The following is a 17,639-nucleotide window of genomic DNA, read 5'->3' on the forward strand; positions in this document are numbered from 1 at the left end:
GCCTGGGAGTGGACCCTGTGTACAGTAATGTGGCAACTCATGTCCACCCTCAGCCCAGCCCCTCCTGTTCTTACCGGGGCTGGTGCGGTCGTAGCGGTACGGCTCTGAGATGAAGTGCGGGACAGTCATGAGTATGCCCGCCAGGGTCACAAGGATGGCTCCACACCCGATCAGGCGGGGCCGATGTACCCGGCTGCCGAAATAGCTCACAAACACGATCAGGGCTGTGTTCCCCACCTGCAAAGGGATGAGAGGACCCATGAAAGTAGAGCAGAGGGCATCCTTGTCTCAATCACCAATCTCAGTGTTACCTTCTGCAGAATGGTTGAATAAGAATCATTTGGGTCCCTGTTAAAAACACAGATTCTGGGTCCTCCTAGGATGTGTTCTACTTACTGCTCCAATAGAGGAGAGAAATAAGAGCAGCATGGACAGGGCTAGAAGTTCAATTTCATTCTAGAGTGTGGGTTGGATCCCATGTTAAAACACGGGTAGTAGGACAGTCAAGGACAGGGATTTGAGTTTCTCGAGTGTCATGAATGGGAAATAAATGAAGTCTGGGTCTCTCAGGTGGCGCTGTGAAAAAGAATCTGCCTGCCAATGCAGGAGACATGGGAGACCCTGGTTCGATTCCCTACGTCAAGAAGATCCCTTAAAATAGAAAATGGCAACCCACTCCAGTATTCTTGCCTGGAAAATTCCATGGACAGAGTTGCCTGGCGGGCTACAGTCCGAAGAGTTGGACATGACTGAGCACAGCACAGAGTAGATATGCCCATGTGTCCTAACTCCGAATCAGAACTTCTGTCTTGTTTAGTGCTTCCCTGGTGGCTCAGATGGTAAAGAATCCACCTGCAGTACGGGAGACCTGGGTTTGATCCCTGGGTTGGGAAGATCCCCTGGAGGTGGGCATGGCAACCCACTCCAGTATTCTTGCTCGGAGAATCCCCATGGATAGAGGAGCCTGGCAGGCTACAGTCCATGTGGTCACAAAAGGTCAGACACGACTAAGCGACTAAGCACAAAAAAAGTCTAAAGCCACAGGACTAAGGCTGGTATTTCAAGCCTTAGAATTAAAATCCTTGGATGTGGGTGCTGGAGGGGACTGGAGAGCTGGCAGGGCAGGGCAGGCTCCGCTGTCAGAAGCTGGGGTGTGTGTGCTCCACCCTGCTGCTTCCTGGTTGTGACTGTGGGTGGGGAACGTACCCGTGAACCCCGGTTCTTTGCTGATGGAGTGGGGCAGTATCAGCAGAGGGGCCTTGGGAGGACTGATCCTGGGAGGGACAGTCACTCTCCATTTTTTAGATGGGACACTGAGACCTAGAGTCAGGGAGTGACTTGTCCGAGGTCCCACAACTGCATAATGACAGTAAAGACATTCTTCCCCATCTCTGACATCTGGGAGTGGGGTGATAAGGAGAGTCTGGGGAGTGAGTGGAGACCATGGGCCTTGGGTTGGGAGGAATGTGACACATCACCCTAGGGAGAGACAATTTCACAGAAATCTTGAGGGGTGGGGAGAGAGTGTTCTCTGGACAACAGCCTTCTCCAAGGCGGAAAACATCTGGTGGGGGAGGGGCTGGGCACAGATGAACTCTGGTCTCCAAATCCACCCAGAGGAGCTTGTCCAGGCCTCGTGGCTGGGCTGTCAGCCCAGAGGCAGAGGCCTGTGGATCCGGCAGCAACTCCACAGTCTAGTATCATCTGCTCCCTTCTCTACCCTAAGGTCCCCAAAGTTTTGCCTTTGATCTCACTTAAACCTCTCTCCCTACTGTTAAGTTGGCTTCCTCTGATTCCTTCCTGGGCCAGACAATTGTCAGGTGCCTGAAAAGGTGAAGTAACCAAAAGGAGAATGGTGGGGAGGTGCGGGTAATAGGGACCCTGACTAGCTCTAAAATCCTCCGTGAACCCCAGCAGAGAGCCCCGCTCCTCAAGGGTGGGATTGGAAGGAGCTGTGATGGGGTTGCACGTGGCACTAGGGTAAGGGTTTACATTAGGGCCGTGAGAGAGGGGAAGTGGAGGTGAGAATCTCCCTCAATTCCCCACCACCTCCCCCCGCACCGTGGCTGTGCTGCCAGGGCCAGTACCTCATTGAAGGCGGCCAGCAGCCCCGAGGTCTGACTGGAGAGGCCGAAGCGCTTCTCCACCGTGGAGATGGAGCTCTTGAGGTAGCCGGAGATCATGAGCTGTGCCAGCTGCAGCAGGCTGTGGCACAGGACGAAGAACTGGCGGAGGGGCCGCAGGTAGAGACAGTTGTGGGGGAGGATGCAGAGAGACAGAGACAGAGAAAGGGAGGAACAGAGTCAGAGGAGACAGACATACAGGAGGAGCAGGAGCAGAGAGAGGAAGGGAAAGAGAGTCCAGGGCAAGAGGAGAGAAAGTATTATTGGGGTAGTGCATGGATTCTCACAGGCCTGAAAAATAGGAAAGCTGTCCTGGGTACCCCGGGGGTCTGGGGGAGACTTGAAATCTACAGGACTGAGAGTAGAGTCTGCATGGGGCCAAGGATGGTCGGAGCCCCTCTGTCCCCAGAGGTCTCCCAGGCTGGACTAGAACCCCTCCTGTCCCCAGGAAGCTCCCCAGATCTCACCTCGCCCCACCCCACCCAGTCCTCACCTGAACTTCCCTGGGAGACCACCTGCACACAGCGAACCCCCAAGCTACACTCTCACCTCACTCAGCCCCACACAAACATCCTGCCTGCCTGCAGCCCTCCTGAAAACCTGATCGAATTCCCAAGAGAAAAACGTGTCTCACAGAATTAAAAATAGAGTGTTTATGCTGGAGCTTAAAAATAGAATGTCTGTTCTAAGTTTCGGTTTCCTCATCTGTGTAACAAGGATGACACCCCTGCTTCACCAGGTTACTGTGAGAGCTAAATAAGACTGTGTGGAATGGCCCCTGGCACAGGGCCTGGCACCGTGTAGGTGCTGGCACAGATTTGGTTGTTTACGGCCGCCCTTGGTTGAGCCATTGCTCCCAGTATTCACACAGGTTCAGGATCCCTGGGGTCCTTCTCTTTCGCCCTAGAAAAATTGGCGCCAAGAAGACTGGTCCCCCAGTGCCCACAGAAGAGCCTCTCTGGAAGGAAAGAACATGTGCCTGAAATTAAGCTACGTGCTTCTAGAGATCACGATCACCCGTTCTACAGATGAGGAAACTGAGGCTCAGGGAAAGGCAGTGCCTTGCTTGGCATTTAACAGCCTGTAAGTGGCAGAGCCTGCTCTGTCGGGCTCAGATGACCCTTCTCCTCCCAGGTCCCGAGAGGTACCTTGATGCTGTGGAACACACTTGGCCGTAACTTTTGAGGATTTGGGCTGGCTTTGCTTCCAGGTGTGTCTTCTGTGCCCACCATGGCCTTGGTGTCCTTGTCTGGCACCTGGAGCTCCTCACCCACTGGCCCTGTGGGACAGAAAGCCAGAGGGTGAGAGTGGAGATGGAATCTCAGAGAATGACTCTGACCAGGCAACCCAAGGTGTTTCTTGGGTTGGTGAGAATCTGAGTCAAACACCGACAGCTTTCCTGCGTCTCAGGAGCTGAAGCAGCCCTTCCTCAGAGGGTATGTGTATGCTCCATGTGCCTAAGCTGGCCAGATCCCACTGGGACCACCTATTCACCTCTTCATTCCATTCCCAGCATAAAGCTTCCTTCTAGCGAGAAGCTGCTGATGCAGTCACACATCCTTTTAGCTCTGGCGCTAGTGTAAAAATGCATAGCCCTACCCTCCTGGGGCCTGTATCTGTGAGACGTCCAGTGTTCCTGGAGGCTAACTCTGGGTCAGGGTTTGTCTGGATTAGTCTAAGATCAGAGGTCTAGGGCCCCGTGCATGGTCGAGGCTTGGTCCAAAGTCAGGGCATACAGGGTTTTCCTACGGGTAGTTTGGAATAGATAGCAATACTTCCACAGGGCACTACACAGCATATAATCACAGAACTCACCAGTCCAATGCCCAAATCATGGTCCCATGACCCACGGTAACCATGGTAACCTTGTCAGTCTCCCACTCACTGCAGCCCTTTCAGAGGCATCTTTCAGGGTTTCCTGAGGTTTAATCTCAGTGAGGAGCCTGGAAGCCCAGCCTTGGGAGGCTCCACCTCTCCATTTAGAGGACAACCACCTGCACCTCAGGCAGCCCAGACTTCTAGGACTTTCCTCCCCTCCTGGGGCCCTGCTTCCTGCGGAAGCCTCTCCATTGTCTCAAATGTCTCTCAACATGGCAGGAATTTCCCCTCATTCAACAAGCTCCTTATGGAGCCTGAAAGCTGCCCTGAGGACTCTCCTGACCTCGGGAAGGGGTGTGGGCCCCATCACGACATCTCTAGACCTAGAAGACCAGCTCAGCCAGAGGGATAAGGAAGCCTGCAGCCGCCACCAGCGAGGGTTTTGTACTCCTCACACAAGGTACCTGGGAGCCTAAGAAATCTTTAAAAATTGAGATATAATTCATATACCATAAAATCTATCCTTTCAGAGTATATAACTCAATGGTTTTAGTATATTCAAAAAGTCATGACTATCTAATTAGTTACATACTATCTAATTAGTAATATAGTATCACCACTCTCTAATTCCAGAATACTTTCACCACCCCAGTAAGAAATCCTGCACCCATGAGCAGTCATTCCCCATTCCTCTATCCCTCCAGCTCCTGGCAACCACTGATCTATTTTCTGGCTCTCTGAGTTTGCTTATTCTGGATATTTCAAATGCATTCACATAGAGGAAATCATACATGTGATATTTTGTGACTGGCTTCTTTTACTTAGCCTAATATTTCAAGGCTTATCCATGTTGTAGCTTGTATCTGTGCTCCATTCCTTTTAATGACTGAAATAATACTCCAGTGTATGTATATATATATATATATAAATACATACAATTACATTTAGTTTATCCATTTATCTGTTGATGGATATTTGGGTTGTTTCAGGTCCAGTGAACATTCATATAGCAACTTTCGTGTAGATACATATGCTCAGTTCTCTTGAGTATACAGCCAGGAGTTGGATTCCTGATCAACAGGGTAACTCTGTTTCACTTTCGGAGGAACTGCCAAACTGTTTTCTAATACCATCCAACACCCATTGCTAGCAGTGGGTGATGGTTCCAATTTCTCCACATTCTCACTGATATGTATCATCTGTCTCTTTGATTACAACCATTCTCATGGGTGTGAAAATGATATCTCATGTGGTTTTGATTTGTGTTTCCCTAATGACTAATGCTGTTGAGCATCTTTTCATTGCTTATTGGCCATATCTTTGGAAAAGTATTTATTCAAATAGCTTGAGTAATTTGGCTGAGGCAATGGAAGCGTGTGTGGCTGGGGAGGAATCCCTTTAATGGGTACGAACACTCAGAGGAAACAAGGAGACACTGAAGTAAAAGTGACACCTGACAGGGAGGAGATGAGGGATTGGCCTAGGAGGGGGAAGTGGAGGTAACGCTCCGTGCACATCACTTTGAAGAAGAGAAAGTAAGGGGGTTCCAAGCAAACTCAACCAGAGGAGACTGACAGGACAATTTCTGAACTCCAGTTCCTCTCACAAGCAGAGCCCAGTCACCCATAATAACATAAATACTGTGCATAAAGTCTTGCATGTACATTCTGCAAGTTGGCCAAAAAGTTCGTTCGGGCACATCCATTCCTGGACAAGTCCGAACGAACTTTTTGGCCAACATGGTAAGTGCTCGTGAAGCTCTCCACAGCTCCATGCCTTTGGTGCATTCATGAGCTCTGTGCTTCTGATGGGGACACCGAGGTTCACAGGTAACTAGCTCTGCTGGTTCACACTAGTACAGGACCTCAAGTCCACGTGTTAACCTCATGCTGCTCTGCACCACTTGTACAGATTAAATGAGGGGTAGAAGCACAACATTCTTCTCTGTCTTGGCCCAGCCAGTCCTAGCCAGGCCACCTGAAAGGCAGCAGTGCCTGCCTCCCAAGGGGCAGGCCAGCAAGATGATGGAGTGGGAGCTGAGGTTGGGAGGGCAGAAGTCACTAATGTGGATCCCCAGGTCTGAAAGAAGCCCAGTGCATGGGTAAGATTGAGGACAAAAGGTCAATGGACCAGATCAGAACTTTCCACACTCCTGTGACTCAGTCTGTAGTAATGAGCCTCTGGAGTGGGGGAGGGGTGGGGGAGCGGAAGCCCTGGCCCCGTACCACTGGGTTCTGAGAGCAGCTGCCAGTCAGAGTGTTGAGTGGCCAGTTGGTCACTGAACAGGGCTGGTCAGACTGGTTGTCAGTCCACTTTGAGCCCTTCCTGTGGGCTGGAGTCTTCTATAGAGGGGCTGGCAGCAGAGAGTCCGATGCCTCGATAAGGAGTAGAGCTTCCCCTGGAAGGAAAGTCCTGAGTCCAGGGCTGTAGGTACACCTCACCTGCTGTCTCGGAGGTCCTTACCATCCTTTGAAGGCTTTTTCAAGGGCCAGCTCTGCAGGAGAGAGGGCAGCTGAGGGAGTGTACCTGGGCTGAGCCCGGGGGCCCTGTAGGAATGAGGGGAGAGGCAGGGAGCCAGGCCCCAGGAGAAAATTACAGCTTCTTCCTCTCCCAGTTGGGCAGCCAGGGTTGGGGGCCCCAGGTAGGCCAGGTGGTTCCAAGGCCTAGCTCCTACAGCCCCAGAGCTGGCGGGCAAGGGGTCTGTGTGCCTGTCGGTGGGTCACACGGCTGGCCGTGCGCACAGGCACACTCATGTCTGTGCGCTGCTGAGTCACTGGTCTACTGGTCCACTGTCCTTTAGGAGACTTGTCTGTTCAGGTTTGTCAGTTGATCACCTACTGTTCTGGAATTGCTCAGAAAGTCAGTCAATTCAGAAACTGACTCAGAAATTGCCCTCAGAAATTCAGGGCAATTGCAGTTGCCCTGAAATTCTGTCAACCAGAGACCTTCAGTTCAGACGCTCCAGATGTCTACAAGGCAGAGTGTCCTGGCCACGGCCAAACCCCCTCCAGGGCCAGGAATTTGAGTCTGGGAGATGAGGGCTGAGATTCAGAGAGCAGCCTGACAGGAAGGGCCGCTTTTCTCTGCCTGTTCTGTTTTCTTTAAAGACTCAGGGATCTGCCTCCTCCAGCCACCTCCCAGCTATAAACAGCAAATCTCAGGCAGATATGGGACTGAGTAGACATTTCAAGGGGCTTCCCAAGTGGTGCTAGTGGTAAAGAACCCGCCTGCCAGTGCAGGAGATGTAAGAGACGCGCGTTCAATCCCCGGGTTGGGAAGATCCCCTGGAGAAGGGCATGGCAACCCCCCTCCAGTATTCTTGCCTGGAGAATCCATGGACAGAGGAACCTGATGGGCTACAGTCCATGGGGGTCACAAAGCGCTGGAATCGAATGAAGCGACCTAGCACGCACACACACGCACACACACACACACACAAAGGTTGCAAAGTCCCCAGACCTGGGTCTGAACCCCAACCCAGCCACTGGGCCTCTGTGGAGCATAGATGTGCCCTCGATTAGCTTGTCTCTTCTGTAAAGTGAGGATATAGCATCTACTCAGGGAGATAAGGCATCTCCAGCGCCTGGCTCAGACCTGGCACACCATAGGCCCCCTGAGGGCCAATCTTCCCCTCTCCTGAAATCTTCAAGCACCTCTGAGGCTACAGGCCCAACTGAACCCTTCCACATGCAGCTGGCTCCTCCACGTGAACTTCTTCCTCTGACAGTGCCATCATCCATCTCCAGATTATCTCTCTCCCTCCTGTCTAAGCCCCAGTCAACCACAAGACCGAGGACCTGGGTTCCTTCTTGCAGTGCACACTCATAGACGTGCAGGCAGTTGCACAGGTTTAAATCCTCCAGCTGGGATCCTCATCCTCAATGCAGGGACGGCAACCCCTACTTCCCACTGCCGAGAGAGCCCACTGAGAACCTGAACCTTCCCTTCACATTCAGCGAGGACCCTAAAAGCCCCAAAACACCTTACCAATGACATTAACTTGACTTTGCTTCTCCACTGTCTTCATAGCAATTTTCTTCTTACTTTTCTTAGATTGAGCAGCCCCAGCAAACTGCTTGATTTTTCATTACAGAAACTTCTGGAAAGACGGAGCAACTGTTCAATAAAAACTGTCAGCAGGGTGAGCACCTCTGATTCTTTGAATCTCTACCTGGGAAATCCTTACCCTGATGTTTCTGCCAACAAACCCTGGACTGTTGTATCATGATTCTTGCTCAATGCTATTGATCTTTCCTCCCCATTCTGAGATACTGCCAAAACTTCAAGAGGTGTGTTGGCCCTTATCTTGGTAAAAAACAGACTTTGCCTTATCAACAGGTTGTGTCACTAACATACGAGAGCCAGCACGGACACGACGCATAGTAGATGCTCAGTGAGCATTGTTTCCTTCGCTGTCAGGTACAAACACCCTGCCTACCTCCATAATTGCTTTGGGACAGCAAGAGCATTGCTGTATCTAGAACCTGGGAACCAGGAGAAATTTCCACCCAGAAGGGCCACGGAGATAGGGGCTGGAGACCCAGCTCTCTGGCTCACTGTCATCCCCTGATGGAAGAGGCTCACTGTCTCCCCTTGAGGCTACCCTATGTGCTGCGCTGGGCACACTCACCCATCTGCCCAGCAAAACATTGAGGTAGCTGCTGTGACTCCGTGACTTCAGGAAACTGAAGCACAGAGAGGGGAGGGGCCTGTCCAGGTCCGGGGGCTGGTAAACAGCAAAGCCTAGACTGGAGCTCAGACCTGTTTGACTCTTGGGCCCCTAACAGCAACTATGAAATGGTGGCTACCAATGATGGCCTTAGAACCTATGAAAAATACTCCCCCTGTAGCCATTTATGATTCTGGCCTGGCTTCCCTCCAGGGAATTGCCAAAGGTGGTTGTATGGGGACAGTTCTACCAGCTGATTTTTTAGCTTATCAGTCACTTAGTCAGTTCATTGGTCAGTTCAAGGCTGGACGGAGAAATGTGGTGAGAAGGACATGGCCCCTAGTCTAGGGGACCTGAGTGCAGTGAAAACTTGGGACTTGTAAAAAAGGCCCAGATTTGAACTTTGAGGAGGGACGAGCTGAGGAATGCCAAGAGAGCCTGGGAGGGTTCTCACATCCTGAGGATGGAGCAGGAGGACTCGGACCAAGGAAGGACAAGAAAAAGGCACTTTCTCTCCAGAATATTCCAGCCTATCCCTCGGCAGAGAGAGTATGACCTAGGGTCACTCAGACCCAGTGTGGTCTTGGGCCAGCAGCTCTCTGAGCCTCTGCAAAGTAGAAATAATGAGCCTGGCCTCTTAAGCCTGTATGAGGGTCACAGAGGCAACGTCCTTTGACAGCTCCAGGATGACACACAGTTTCAGTTTTGTCTGCGTTTGCCCCAGATGCACCTGGGCGCTGTCTCCAGGCCCGGTCACCAGGCCTCAGAACTTACTGTCCTCCAGGGGCACCCATCCTCAGTATTACTCTCTCACCTCCCCCTGGTCCCTGAAGAGACACAGACCCCTGAGGAAGCCTCCCTCTGCTGTCTCCTCGCCCTCCCTCTGTGCTCCATAATCACCTGCTGCATTCCATTCCATGACCTCAGGGGAGCTAAATCCCGCACGCCTCCGATGAAAGGTTTGTATGCTGCAACTGAAGATCTCGGATGCTACAATGAAGATCAGAGATTTCCCATGTGCTGCAACTAAGATCCAGCACAGCCAAGAAAATAAATATCTTAAATTCCAAAAAGAGAGAAGGTAAGGCCTCTCCCGGAAACCTGCCACCGCACACACTTTGCCTGGGCCGTCAGAGGAACTGGCAGAGAGATAATACAGGACAATGGTTACAACACGGAGGCCCTGGACAAAGGCCCTCTGTGCAGCTGTGTGAGCTGTGCACCGTGAGGTGAAGGGTGCCCTCTGGAATTGTGCGGTGGATGGCAGTCCTGCCTGGAGGCGCATCTGACTCCTAGCTGTTTTCATTTGGCTTGAACAATGCAACAACACTGGCTCACTGAGTGTTTTTAAGCTAGTTGCCAGCATTTAAAAGTCAGGAAATTTCACACAAAACCCCCACTTTTTGTTTTTTCTTGAAAGATTAGCAGATCTGGCCACTTTGGGCCTGCTTTCCCATATGGAAACAGCTGGTCTCAGACGCTGGCCTTTCATGTGGCAGTTTGCCCTGTGAGAGCCTCTTTGAGCTCATCTGGCTTGCTCCAGGACCCTTTACACTTGCCTATGGGCATCCCTGTCTGTGACCCACAGCACCCCTGGGAACTGCGGAGTGCTGCGGGACAGGAAGCCAGGGCTGGGTGAGGCAACAAGACCAGAAAAGGCCATGACTTGCCCAGGGTCACCATGGTGGGGGACACAGCTGGTCTCTGCTTCTTCTAGGAGTAAGAATGAAGGTTCCACACATGCTGACAGCTCCATAAGACAGGTGACTGTGGTTTTGGAAGCAAGCAGCTCCCTGCCCTCAGGGAGCTATGAGGGGGTGTGTGTGTGTGTGTGTGGTGACAGGGCAAACATCTAACACAGAACCACAGCACGTGCTCACTATGTGACATAAGGAGTTCCAAGACTTTAGAAACATAGTGAAGAGGCTCTAACCTACATTGGAAAGTTCTGGAAGGCTTCCTCAGGGAAGAAACATCAGAGTAAAGGGCAGAAGTATGAAAGTGCAAAGACTGCTCAGGAAACAAGTAGTCCAGGAGGATAGGAGCTCTGGGGTCAAGGTGGGGAGGTGAGGCTGGAGTGGCCAGTCTATGACTGCCCTTGAATGCCAGGCTGGAGGGCTGGGCTTCATCCTGGGCTCAGGGATGAGGTATAACTTGGCCTCCTATGAAAACCTCTGTGCCATTTGGGGGAGAGTTGGAGAGGTCAGGTTGTGGGCCGGGACCAGGGAGAAGGCAGGAGTAAGGAGAAGTGGAGCAGATGGTCATGACGCCTGGGCCAGGTAGGGGCTGTAGGGATGCAGAGTAATGAGCTGATGAACCACAGCCGGGAGGTGGGATGGACAGGATTTGCTGAAAAAGCAGGTGGGTGGGGAGTGCAGGAAGCCAAGGAGCCCTGGGGGCAGGGGAGTGGGGAGTGGGGAGAGGCACAGCTTTTGGTCTGGGTGTACTGCCATGGAAGGTAGGATTGTAGGGTAATGGTGAGCTCAGCCATATGTGAGTCTGGGCTGGTAGGGGAGCTCCCAGAGGAAGAGGCCTAGGGGGCCACGGGCTCCAGGAAAGCCCATGAGAGGACATGGGCCAAAGCCAGTCCTCTGGCTCTCCATCTGGAAGGCACGTGTGGAGAGAAGGAAAGAAAAGCCACATGTGGGCAAACTTGGCTTGGAAAGTGAGAAGATCCATCGCATATATGCCCTACAGAGCGAAAGGAGGAACCCATCCTGGAACCATGTTCAGATGCCAAGGTTAAGGTGACAGAGCAGTGTCACAAAGGAGTCTGGATGTTTCTGGAAAACCTACCAACCTCCAGCACTCACACACCCACAGCCTGAGCCTGGGGAGGCAAATATTCACAGCAGCAGACACTGGGCAATGTATCTGTCACAATGATGGCAGGTACCTCCCTCCAAAAGTGTTTATAGGAGGAGGCCAGCCTCATGGTCAACCCCACCTCCAGCCCTTTCTACCTCCTAGATTTCCTTGGGCTCCCTCAGCCTGCTGGCTTCCCCGCCTAGCTCCTGCAGCCCACGCCAGCTCCCTCTCCCTCCACCACCACTCCCCCTCCTGGTTCAGTTCCCTCAGCCCTTTCTCTGGGATGCCAGGCTGGTCACCCACCTACGTCGTTTACATCCCCCTCCTATCTGCCTGATAAGCCAGTGGACTACCCCCAGGCAGAGGCTCTCCTTTCCTGGGTCCTGATGGACTACAGCAGGCCCCTGTTGAAACCCTCTGGATCAGAAGCCTTTGAGTTCAAATATTTGTTTGCTACATTGTAGCCATGACCTTGGGCAGTTTATTTAGCCTGTCTAAGCCTCAGCTACCCTCTCTGGGCACACAGCATTTGTGGTAGGATTAAAGAAGACCATCCTGCCTGGTACACTGTGGTCCTCAACAATGGTTAACCACCCTTCCACCCCATCGGCAGCACGTGAGTCCAGACGCCTCAGCATCCAGGAGATCAAGGCCACCCTAGTGAACATTCTTCTGTAACTCCAGTAGAAGCCTGCCATTCCCCAAATTCATCCTGTTCTTTTCCACCTCTCTGCCTTCGCACATGTTATACCCTCAGCCTGGCTTCCCAAGGTGTCCTACCTTCTCAGAAAACCACTTCTCATCTTGCAAGGGCTCAGCTTAAAAACATGATTGTTGAACTGAGCTAAACTGAAGGAGGGAGAAGAGAAAGCCAGAGCGTGGGGGTCTGGGGAAGCAGGGGCTGTGGTGTGGGCCTGGGGTGGGGTCGGGGAGCGTGGGGCTCCAAGGGGCTGCAGTGCCTCATGTGACCCCATGGGGCTTCTGTACAGTGGGGGCGGGGGGAGGTTGGAATCAAAGACAGGAAGCGGGGTCAGGTCTCAGGCTTTGGCCTTGGCTTTCCTCTTTGGGAAATTCCTCCTAGCAGGACCCTTGGGTGGTCCGTTGGGAAGACAATAACACGCTGCAGGCCTCCAGCTGTTGCTTTTTTCTGGTGGTTTCCAAGCTGGGTCACAGACCCTGCACTGGGACTTTCTATTCCCGATTCTGACCCTGACTACCCCATCTAGACCCAAGATGACCCTTAAAATAGAGATGAAGGCAGAGAGAAGGGAGGGTGAGCCCTGAGCCTGCAGGGAATGCAGGCCGGCCTCCTTAGCCCTAAAACACAGAGCCTGAGGCTCAGAGACATTCAGGCATTGGCCCAGGCCACACCCTGTCCACCAACCATGAGTCCTGGCTCATCTCTCTCTGTGCTTACGTTTACTCCCAAGCACCTCACTGTAGCCCCATCTCATTCCTTATCATGAATCTCCAGTCCTCAACAAAAGTAGGCTTTCAAAGCAGGTTGGAAGAGGGAAGGAATGTCATGGGGGTGGGGGTGGGGGTGGGAGCATGAGGAAGAAAAAGAACAGCTTCTGGGCTGCACCTTCCCCAATACCTGACCTCTGCCCAGCCTGTGCAGAGTTCTGGGGCTTCAGGAATGGATCAAGTCAGGCCCCATTCCCAGGGAGCTCCCAGGCTGGAGAGGTGGGCCTTGCTGTCCATCACTCCAAACGTTAGCACTTAGGGCTCTGGACTGCAGCCCAGAAGGGGTAGCAGGAGCCAAGTTTATCTTCTCTCTACCCACAGGATGGGCCCAGACTTGCACCCTGGAGATAGCCAAGCCCCTGCCCCATACAAGAGGCCTCTTCCCTCCAGAGACAGAAAGCTGAGCTTCTCAGCAGTGGAAGGGACCAAGCGACCACCTCAGCCAACCCCTACCATCAACTGCACAGATGGAGAAAGTGAATCCCAGAGAGAGACAGACGCAGACTGGGGAGTAGATACCTGGCACCCGAATGTGGGGTCTAAGCAAGCTCGCCATGTGTTTCCCAGCTGCCTGATATCTGGCCCAGAGGACACGGCCCGGCCTGGGAGGAATAACTCTCCTGCCCCCTCTGCAGTCACTAGCTCCCAGACAACAGCTTGCTTTGTCTGGAGCCAGTGGAGAAGTGCCCATGGTGGGTGGAGACTCGCCAGCGTGGGGTGTGTAGAGGGAAGAGGAAACCCCGAAGGCAAGGGGACAGAAGGGAAAGGGCTTTGGCATCCGGCTGATCTGGTTCTGGCCCCCCACTCTGCTGCTTGCTTGCTGGGTGACCTTGGACGTGTCACTTACCCTCTGTAAGCATGTGTTTCCTCACATATTAAAAAAGGGTGAGAGTGTGCATTCTCATCAGGCCAGTGATGCAGAGCTGCAGTGTGAACCTGGTTCTTTCCCTTGCCCTGCCTCCTACCCTGGGTTGGCCCACATTTGAACCTAGGACTGGAGAGAACAACAGAAACACCACCAGGAAACTCCCTGCAAAGGGAGGGTCAAACAGCGTTTGGGAGAGAGGTTACTTCCAACTGGGAGGATCAGTCAGGGAGGCTTCCTGGAAGAGGTGGCATTTGGAAGAGTTAGAAAACAAGGCATTTTTCACCAGAATGGGATTGTGGGCAGGTGCCTTCCTTTGGGTAGAGGGAAAGCTGAGCAAAGGTGCAGAGAAGGGAAAGTGGCTTCTCTGAATCACAAAAGTAGGAATGGCCTGGGGAGGTCATTTTTCTCAAGCACCTCCCCCACAGACCGGGACGCTCTGCCTGTTGCCTAAAAGCACATGGTGAGTTGGTGGGGCTTCACTGAGGGCCAGTTTTGACCCTGGTTCCTCTCTATGCTGTTTGCTCCTGGCTGGGACTGCTGGCCCCTCTCCCTCGGGCGAGCTGGGTGTGGGTCTCTTCCCAGGCTCTTTGTCCTGCCCGCAACCCTCAGACCAGAAAGAGGGCATGGAGGAAGCCTGGCCTCAGCTCAGATTAGGGCTCAGGAAGGGAGGTCAGAGGTGGCTTCTGGTGGCTCAGTGGTCAGATGCTGGGGTCAGCCTCCCTCCCGCTGTATGTGTGGGAAGTGAAGGACCAGCCAGAGAACATTCCAGAACCAAGCCCTGCTGGCATCAGAATAACAATTGAGGAACAGGTGCAGTACAACCAAAGTCTCTAGTTTCTTCCCATTCCCATAGGATCACCAGGATCCCACAGCTTGCCAAGGCTGACTGAGACCTGGTTTGTTGGTGGCCCATCTCCAAACCAACTCACCTGAATCTGACCTCGTTGTCATTTCTCCTGTGAGGCCCTCAGAGGAAGCATCCAACCCCCCCCTTCCTTCCACACCACAGTCCCCAAGTCGGGGCTGCAACACAGCCGCGTCTGCCTGCTCGACCCAGGAAGCCCACACGTCCCCTCCCTCTGGATGCAAGTCAGGCCTTGTCTGAGTGGGTGAGAGGCACACAGACAGCTGCAGCGAGGCCAGAGGTGATCACCACAGGGTGTCTAGCCCGAGCGTAACCCTGTCTGAAGATCCTCTGTTTCTTCTACCTCCCTCTTCCTGCCCCAGAAACTGGGCGCTCCTGTTCCCAGAACCACCGCCCTCTCCAAACGGTGCTTCCATCACTCTCTGGTCTCAGCTTCTCTTCTCAAGGTTTCAAGACACCTTCCCACCTGCCTTCTCCACACCCCAACACCCAAGGTCTCTGCTGGTCTCTCTCTGATTCCACTTCTCAGCTTTCTGATGCAGTCTGCTCTCTCCTGATCTCTGTTGTCAGTTTTCCCTCTCTCTGTCTCTGCCTCTCTTTATTTCTCTGGTCTCTTCTGGAGCCTCTGTCTCCCGCACGCTGCAGCTGACACCTGTTGATCTTTGTCTTCTCCTGCCATCTCTGGCCTCTGTCTTCGCCTTTGTCCAACTCTGAGTGTCTCTGGACTTGCTGGATCTCTGACTATATACTTCTGTCTCTATTTTTGTCTGCTTTGTCTGTCTCTATCTTTGCCTGCTTCAGAGAGGGAACAGGACATGGGGAGTAACGGGGCCTGCCCTTCCATTGCTCTTTAGGTCTCTCTGTCTCAGCAGGGAGGTTAAGCTGGCTGCCCTGTCTCCAGCTGAGTAAACAGCAACCCTTCTTACCTCTCTGGTCCTTCAATCCTTCATTCAACACACCCTCACTAGATCTGGCCATATGCCTGGCTCTATGTAGGGAACTGGGAGCCCCTACTCCCCCGACCCCAGTGCACATATGTTAGCTCTCCCCCTTCACCCTGGGAACATGGCCCCAGACTCCCTACCCCTTTCTTACTTTGTCCAGACTTACCTATCCTGGGTGCCATGACTTCTGGAGTGGGGTGGTGAGTTTCAGCCCCTATTCCAATTACAGGACTGGATTTTAGCAGGAGAGAGGCAGTGAGAGCTTACGGGAGCTCCCGGAGACAGCAGCTGGGGAGCCGCAGTGGGGATGCGCCAGTGTGCAGATTCCAGCCACTGGGTCGACCGATGCTTCTTGAGCCACGCTGGACAGCAGCCCCTTCTCCAGGTGGGTAAGGAAGTCCTGCTCAGACTTGACCTTGCCCGCCAAGGGCTTATCTCCTTTAGTCACTTGTTCCTACTCTCTGTCTCTTTCTCTGAATCCCTCTGATTTCTGTCTGGGGCAGCCCAGGACCAGGGTTGTAGAGGAGGCTGGGTTTGTTTAGATACAACCCCTCTGGTGGGAGGAGGCTGCTGACGAGCCTTCCCTCAGCCTGTTCCTTCCCAGCTTCTTGGTGTGGCATTTCCCTTGGATATTTTCTCCTACTAGTGGTGGAGAGATGGGGGGTGTAGGGAATGTGGACGGCCCCTCCCAGCCCTGGGGTCATTCAGTCCTGATTTTCCAGTTTCCTCTCAGTACTCACTCTGAGCCTCCTCTCTCATCAAACTCCTGTCTCAGTTACAGAACTTTTTTTACCCTTCATGAGCCCCATATAAGGCCATTTCTCCCACAGTCCTCCTTCACTGAACCTCTGTCTCCCTCAAGCTCTGTTCCCCTCTCACTGAACCCCTATCTCTTCTCTGAGCTCCACAGATCCAGAGCAAGGAGGGATCCCATCCACTGGGAATCACAGTGGCCAGCCCTTGGGAGATGGGGAATCATGGCAGCAGCTCCATAAAGTATGACCATCTCAGTGGAGGGTGGGGTTGGAGAGCAGAAGAGCATATAAGAGGTCCCCAGAGTCTTTTGGATTGAAGACTGAAGATGGAGGCCTTGGAGCCAGACAGACCTGAGTCCTGTCTCAGCTTTGTCATTCCATGGTCAAGTGACTTTAGGCAAGTCCCTGCACCTCTCTGAGCATCAGCTGCCTCCTCTATAAAGAAGGACTGATAGTCCTCACTCGCAGGGCCACTGTGCAAATTCAGTGCAGGAAAGAACCGAAGCCTGAGGTCCGGAGCTCAGGGAAGGGAGTGGCAGAGGCGGGACTCAGAACAGGGCAGGGAAAGGGAAAGTGAACCTGGGTTGCCTCTTCTGCCTTGCTCAGCACTTTTATATGTGAGGCCCCACTGGCCCCTCCTAATGACCTTTCGGGCCATTTTCCCCCCATTTTACAGATGAGGCATTGAGTCTCAGTAACCACCCAGAGGTCACCTGGCTAGGAGGTGGTGGCGTCCTGCCTTGAACCTCTGATGCTAGGAACCAGGTTTTTTCCTCCGCCCAGGCTGCATTTTCTGAGGAAGACCTCTGCTGCTGCTGCTGCTACTGCAAAGTCGCTTCAGTCGTGTCCGACTCTGTGTGACATCCAAATCCAAGATACAGAAGTGAACCCAACCCAGTTCCAAGAATAGAGTCTTTGCATGTTACAAGGATGTGGATTGGAGTCCAGCTTTTGGAGTGCAACAACAGAGAGATGCACATGAGCCCCACTTGGTTCCTAGTGGCATAAGGGATGCTAGAAGGAAGTGGGGAGTATCTGAAACAATCACAGCAGCCTGGCACATAGTAGGCCCTTGACAGATACTTGTAGTGTGAGTGAGTCTCTGAGAGATCAGAAATGGGAATGCAGGACCACCACCCAGGAAGAGGTCAACAACTGGCTTCAGTTGATAGGAAGTTCAGTTCAGTTCAGTTGCTCAGTCGTGTCCCACTCTTTGCGACCCCATGAATTGCAGCACTCCAGGCCTCCCTGTCCATCACCAACTCCCGGAGTTCACTCAGACTCACGTCCATCGAGTCAGTGATGCCATCCAGCCATCTCAT

The 17,639-nt window shown here is 52.9% G+C and overlaps 1 protein-coding gene across 3 annotated transcripts in view; it reads right to left on the reverse strand.

Moving 5' to 3' along the window:
• The window catches only part of SLCO2B1 (solute carrier organic anion transporter family, member 2B1), a 53,265-nt gene extending 37,107 nt beyond the window's left edge, over nucleotides 1-16,158 (reverse strand). Inside the window, exons 1-4 of one of the 3 annotated variants that reach the window (XM_010847575.1) lie at nucleotides 15,729-16,158; nucleotides 3,272-3,402; nucleotides 2,088-2,225; nucleotides 75-237 (exon numbers count right to left, since the gene is read on the reverse strand). In XM_010847575.1, coding sequence (XP_010845877.1) covers nucleotides 75-237; nucleotides 2,088-2,225; nucleotides 3,272-3,402; nucleotides 15,729-15,744 — 448 coding nt within the window. In that variant the 5' untranslated portion in view covers nucleotides 15,745-16,158. Of the gene's footprint in view, nucleotides 1-74; nucleotides 238-2,087; nucleotides 2,226-3,271; nucleotides 3,403-13,404; nucleotides 15,666-15,728 lie in introns of those variants that run through there. The other 2 variants (XM_010847573.1, XM_010847574.1) reach the window with 2 other exon arrangements.
• Nucleotides 16,159-17,639: the final 1,481 nt, after the last annotated feature.

The sequence above is a fragment of the Bison bison genome, unplaced genomic scaffold, assembly GCF_000754665.1.
Source record: "Bison bison bison isolate TAMUID 2011002044 unplaced genomic scaffold, Bison_UMD1.0 scf7180017864251, whole genome shotgun sequence".
Lineage (NCBI taxonomy): Eukaryota > Metazoa > Chordata > Mammalia > Artiodactyla > Bovidae > Bison > Bison bison.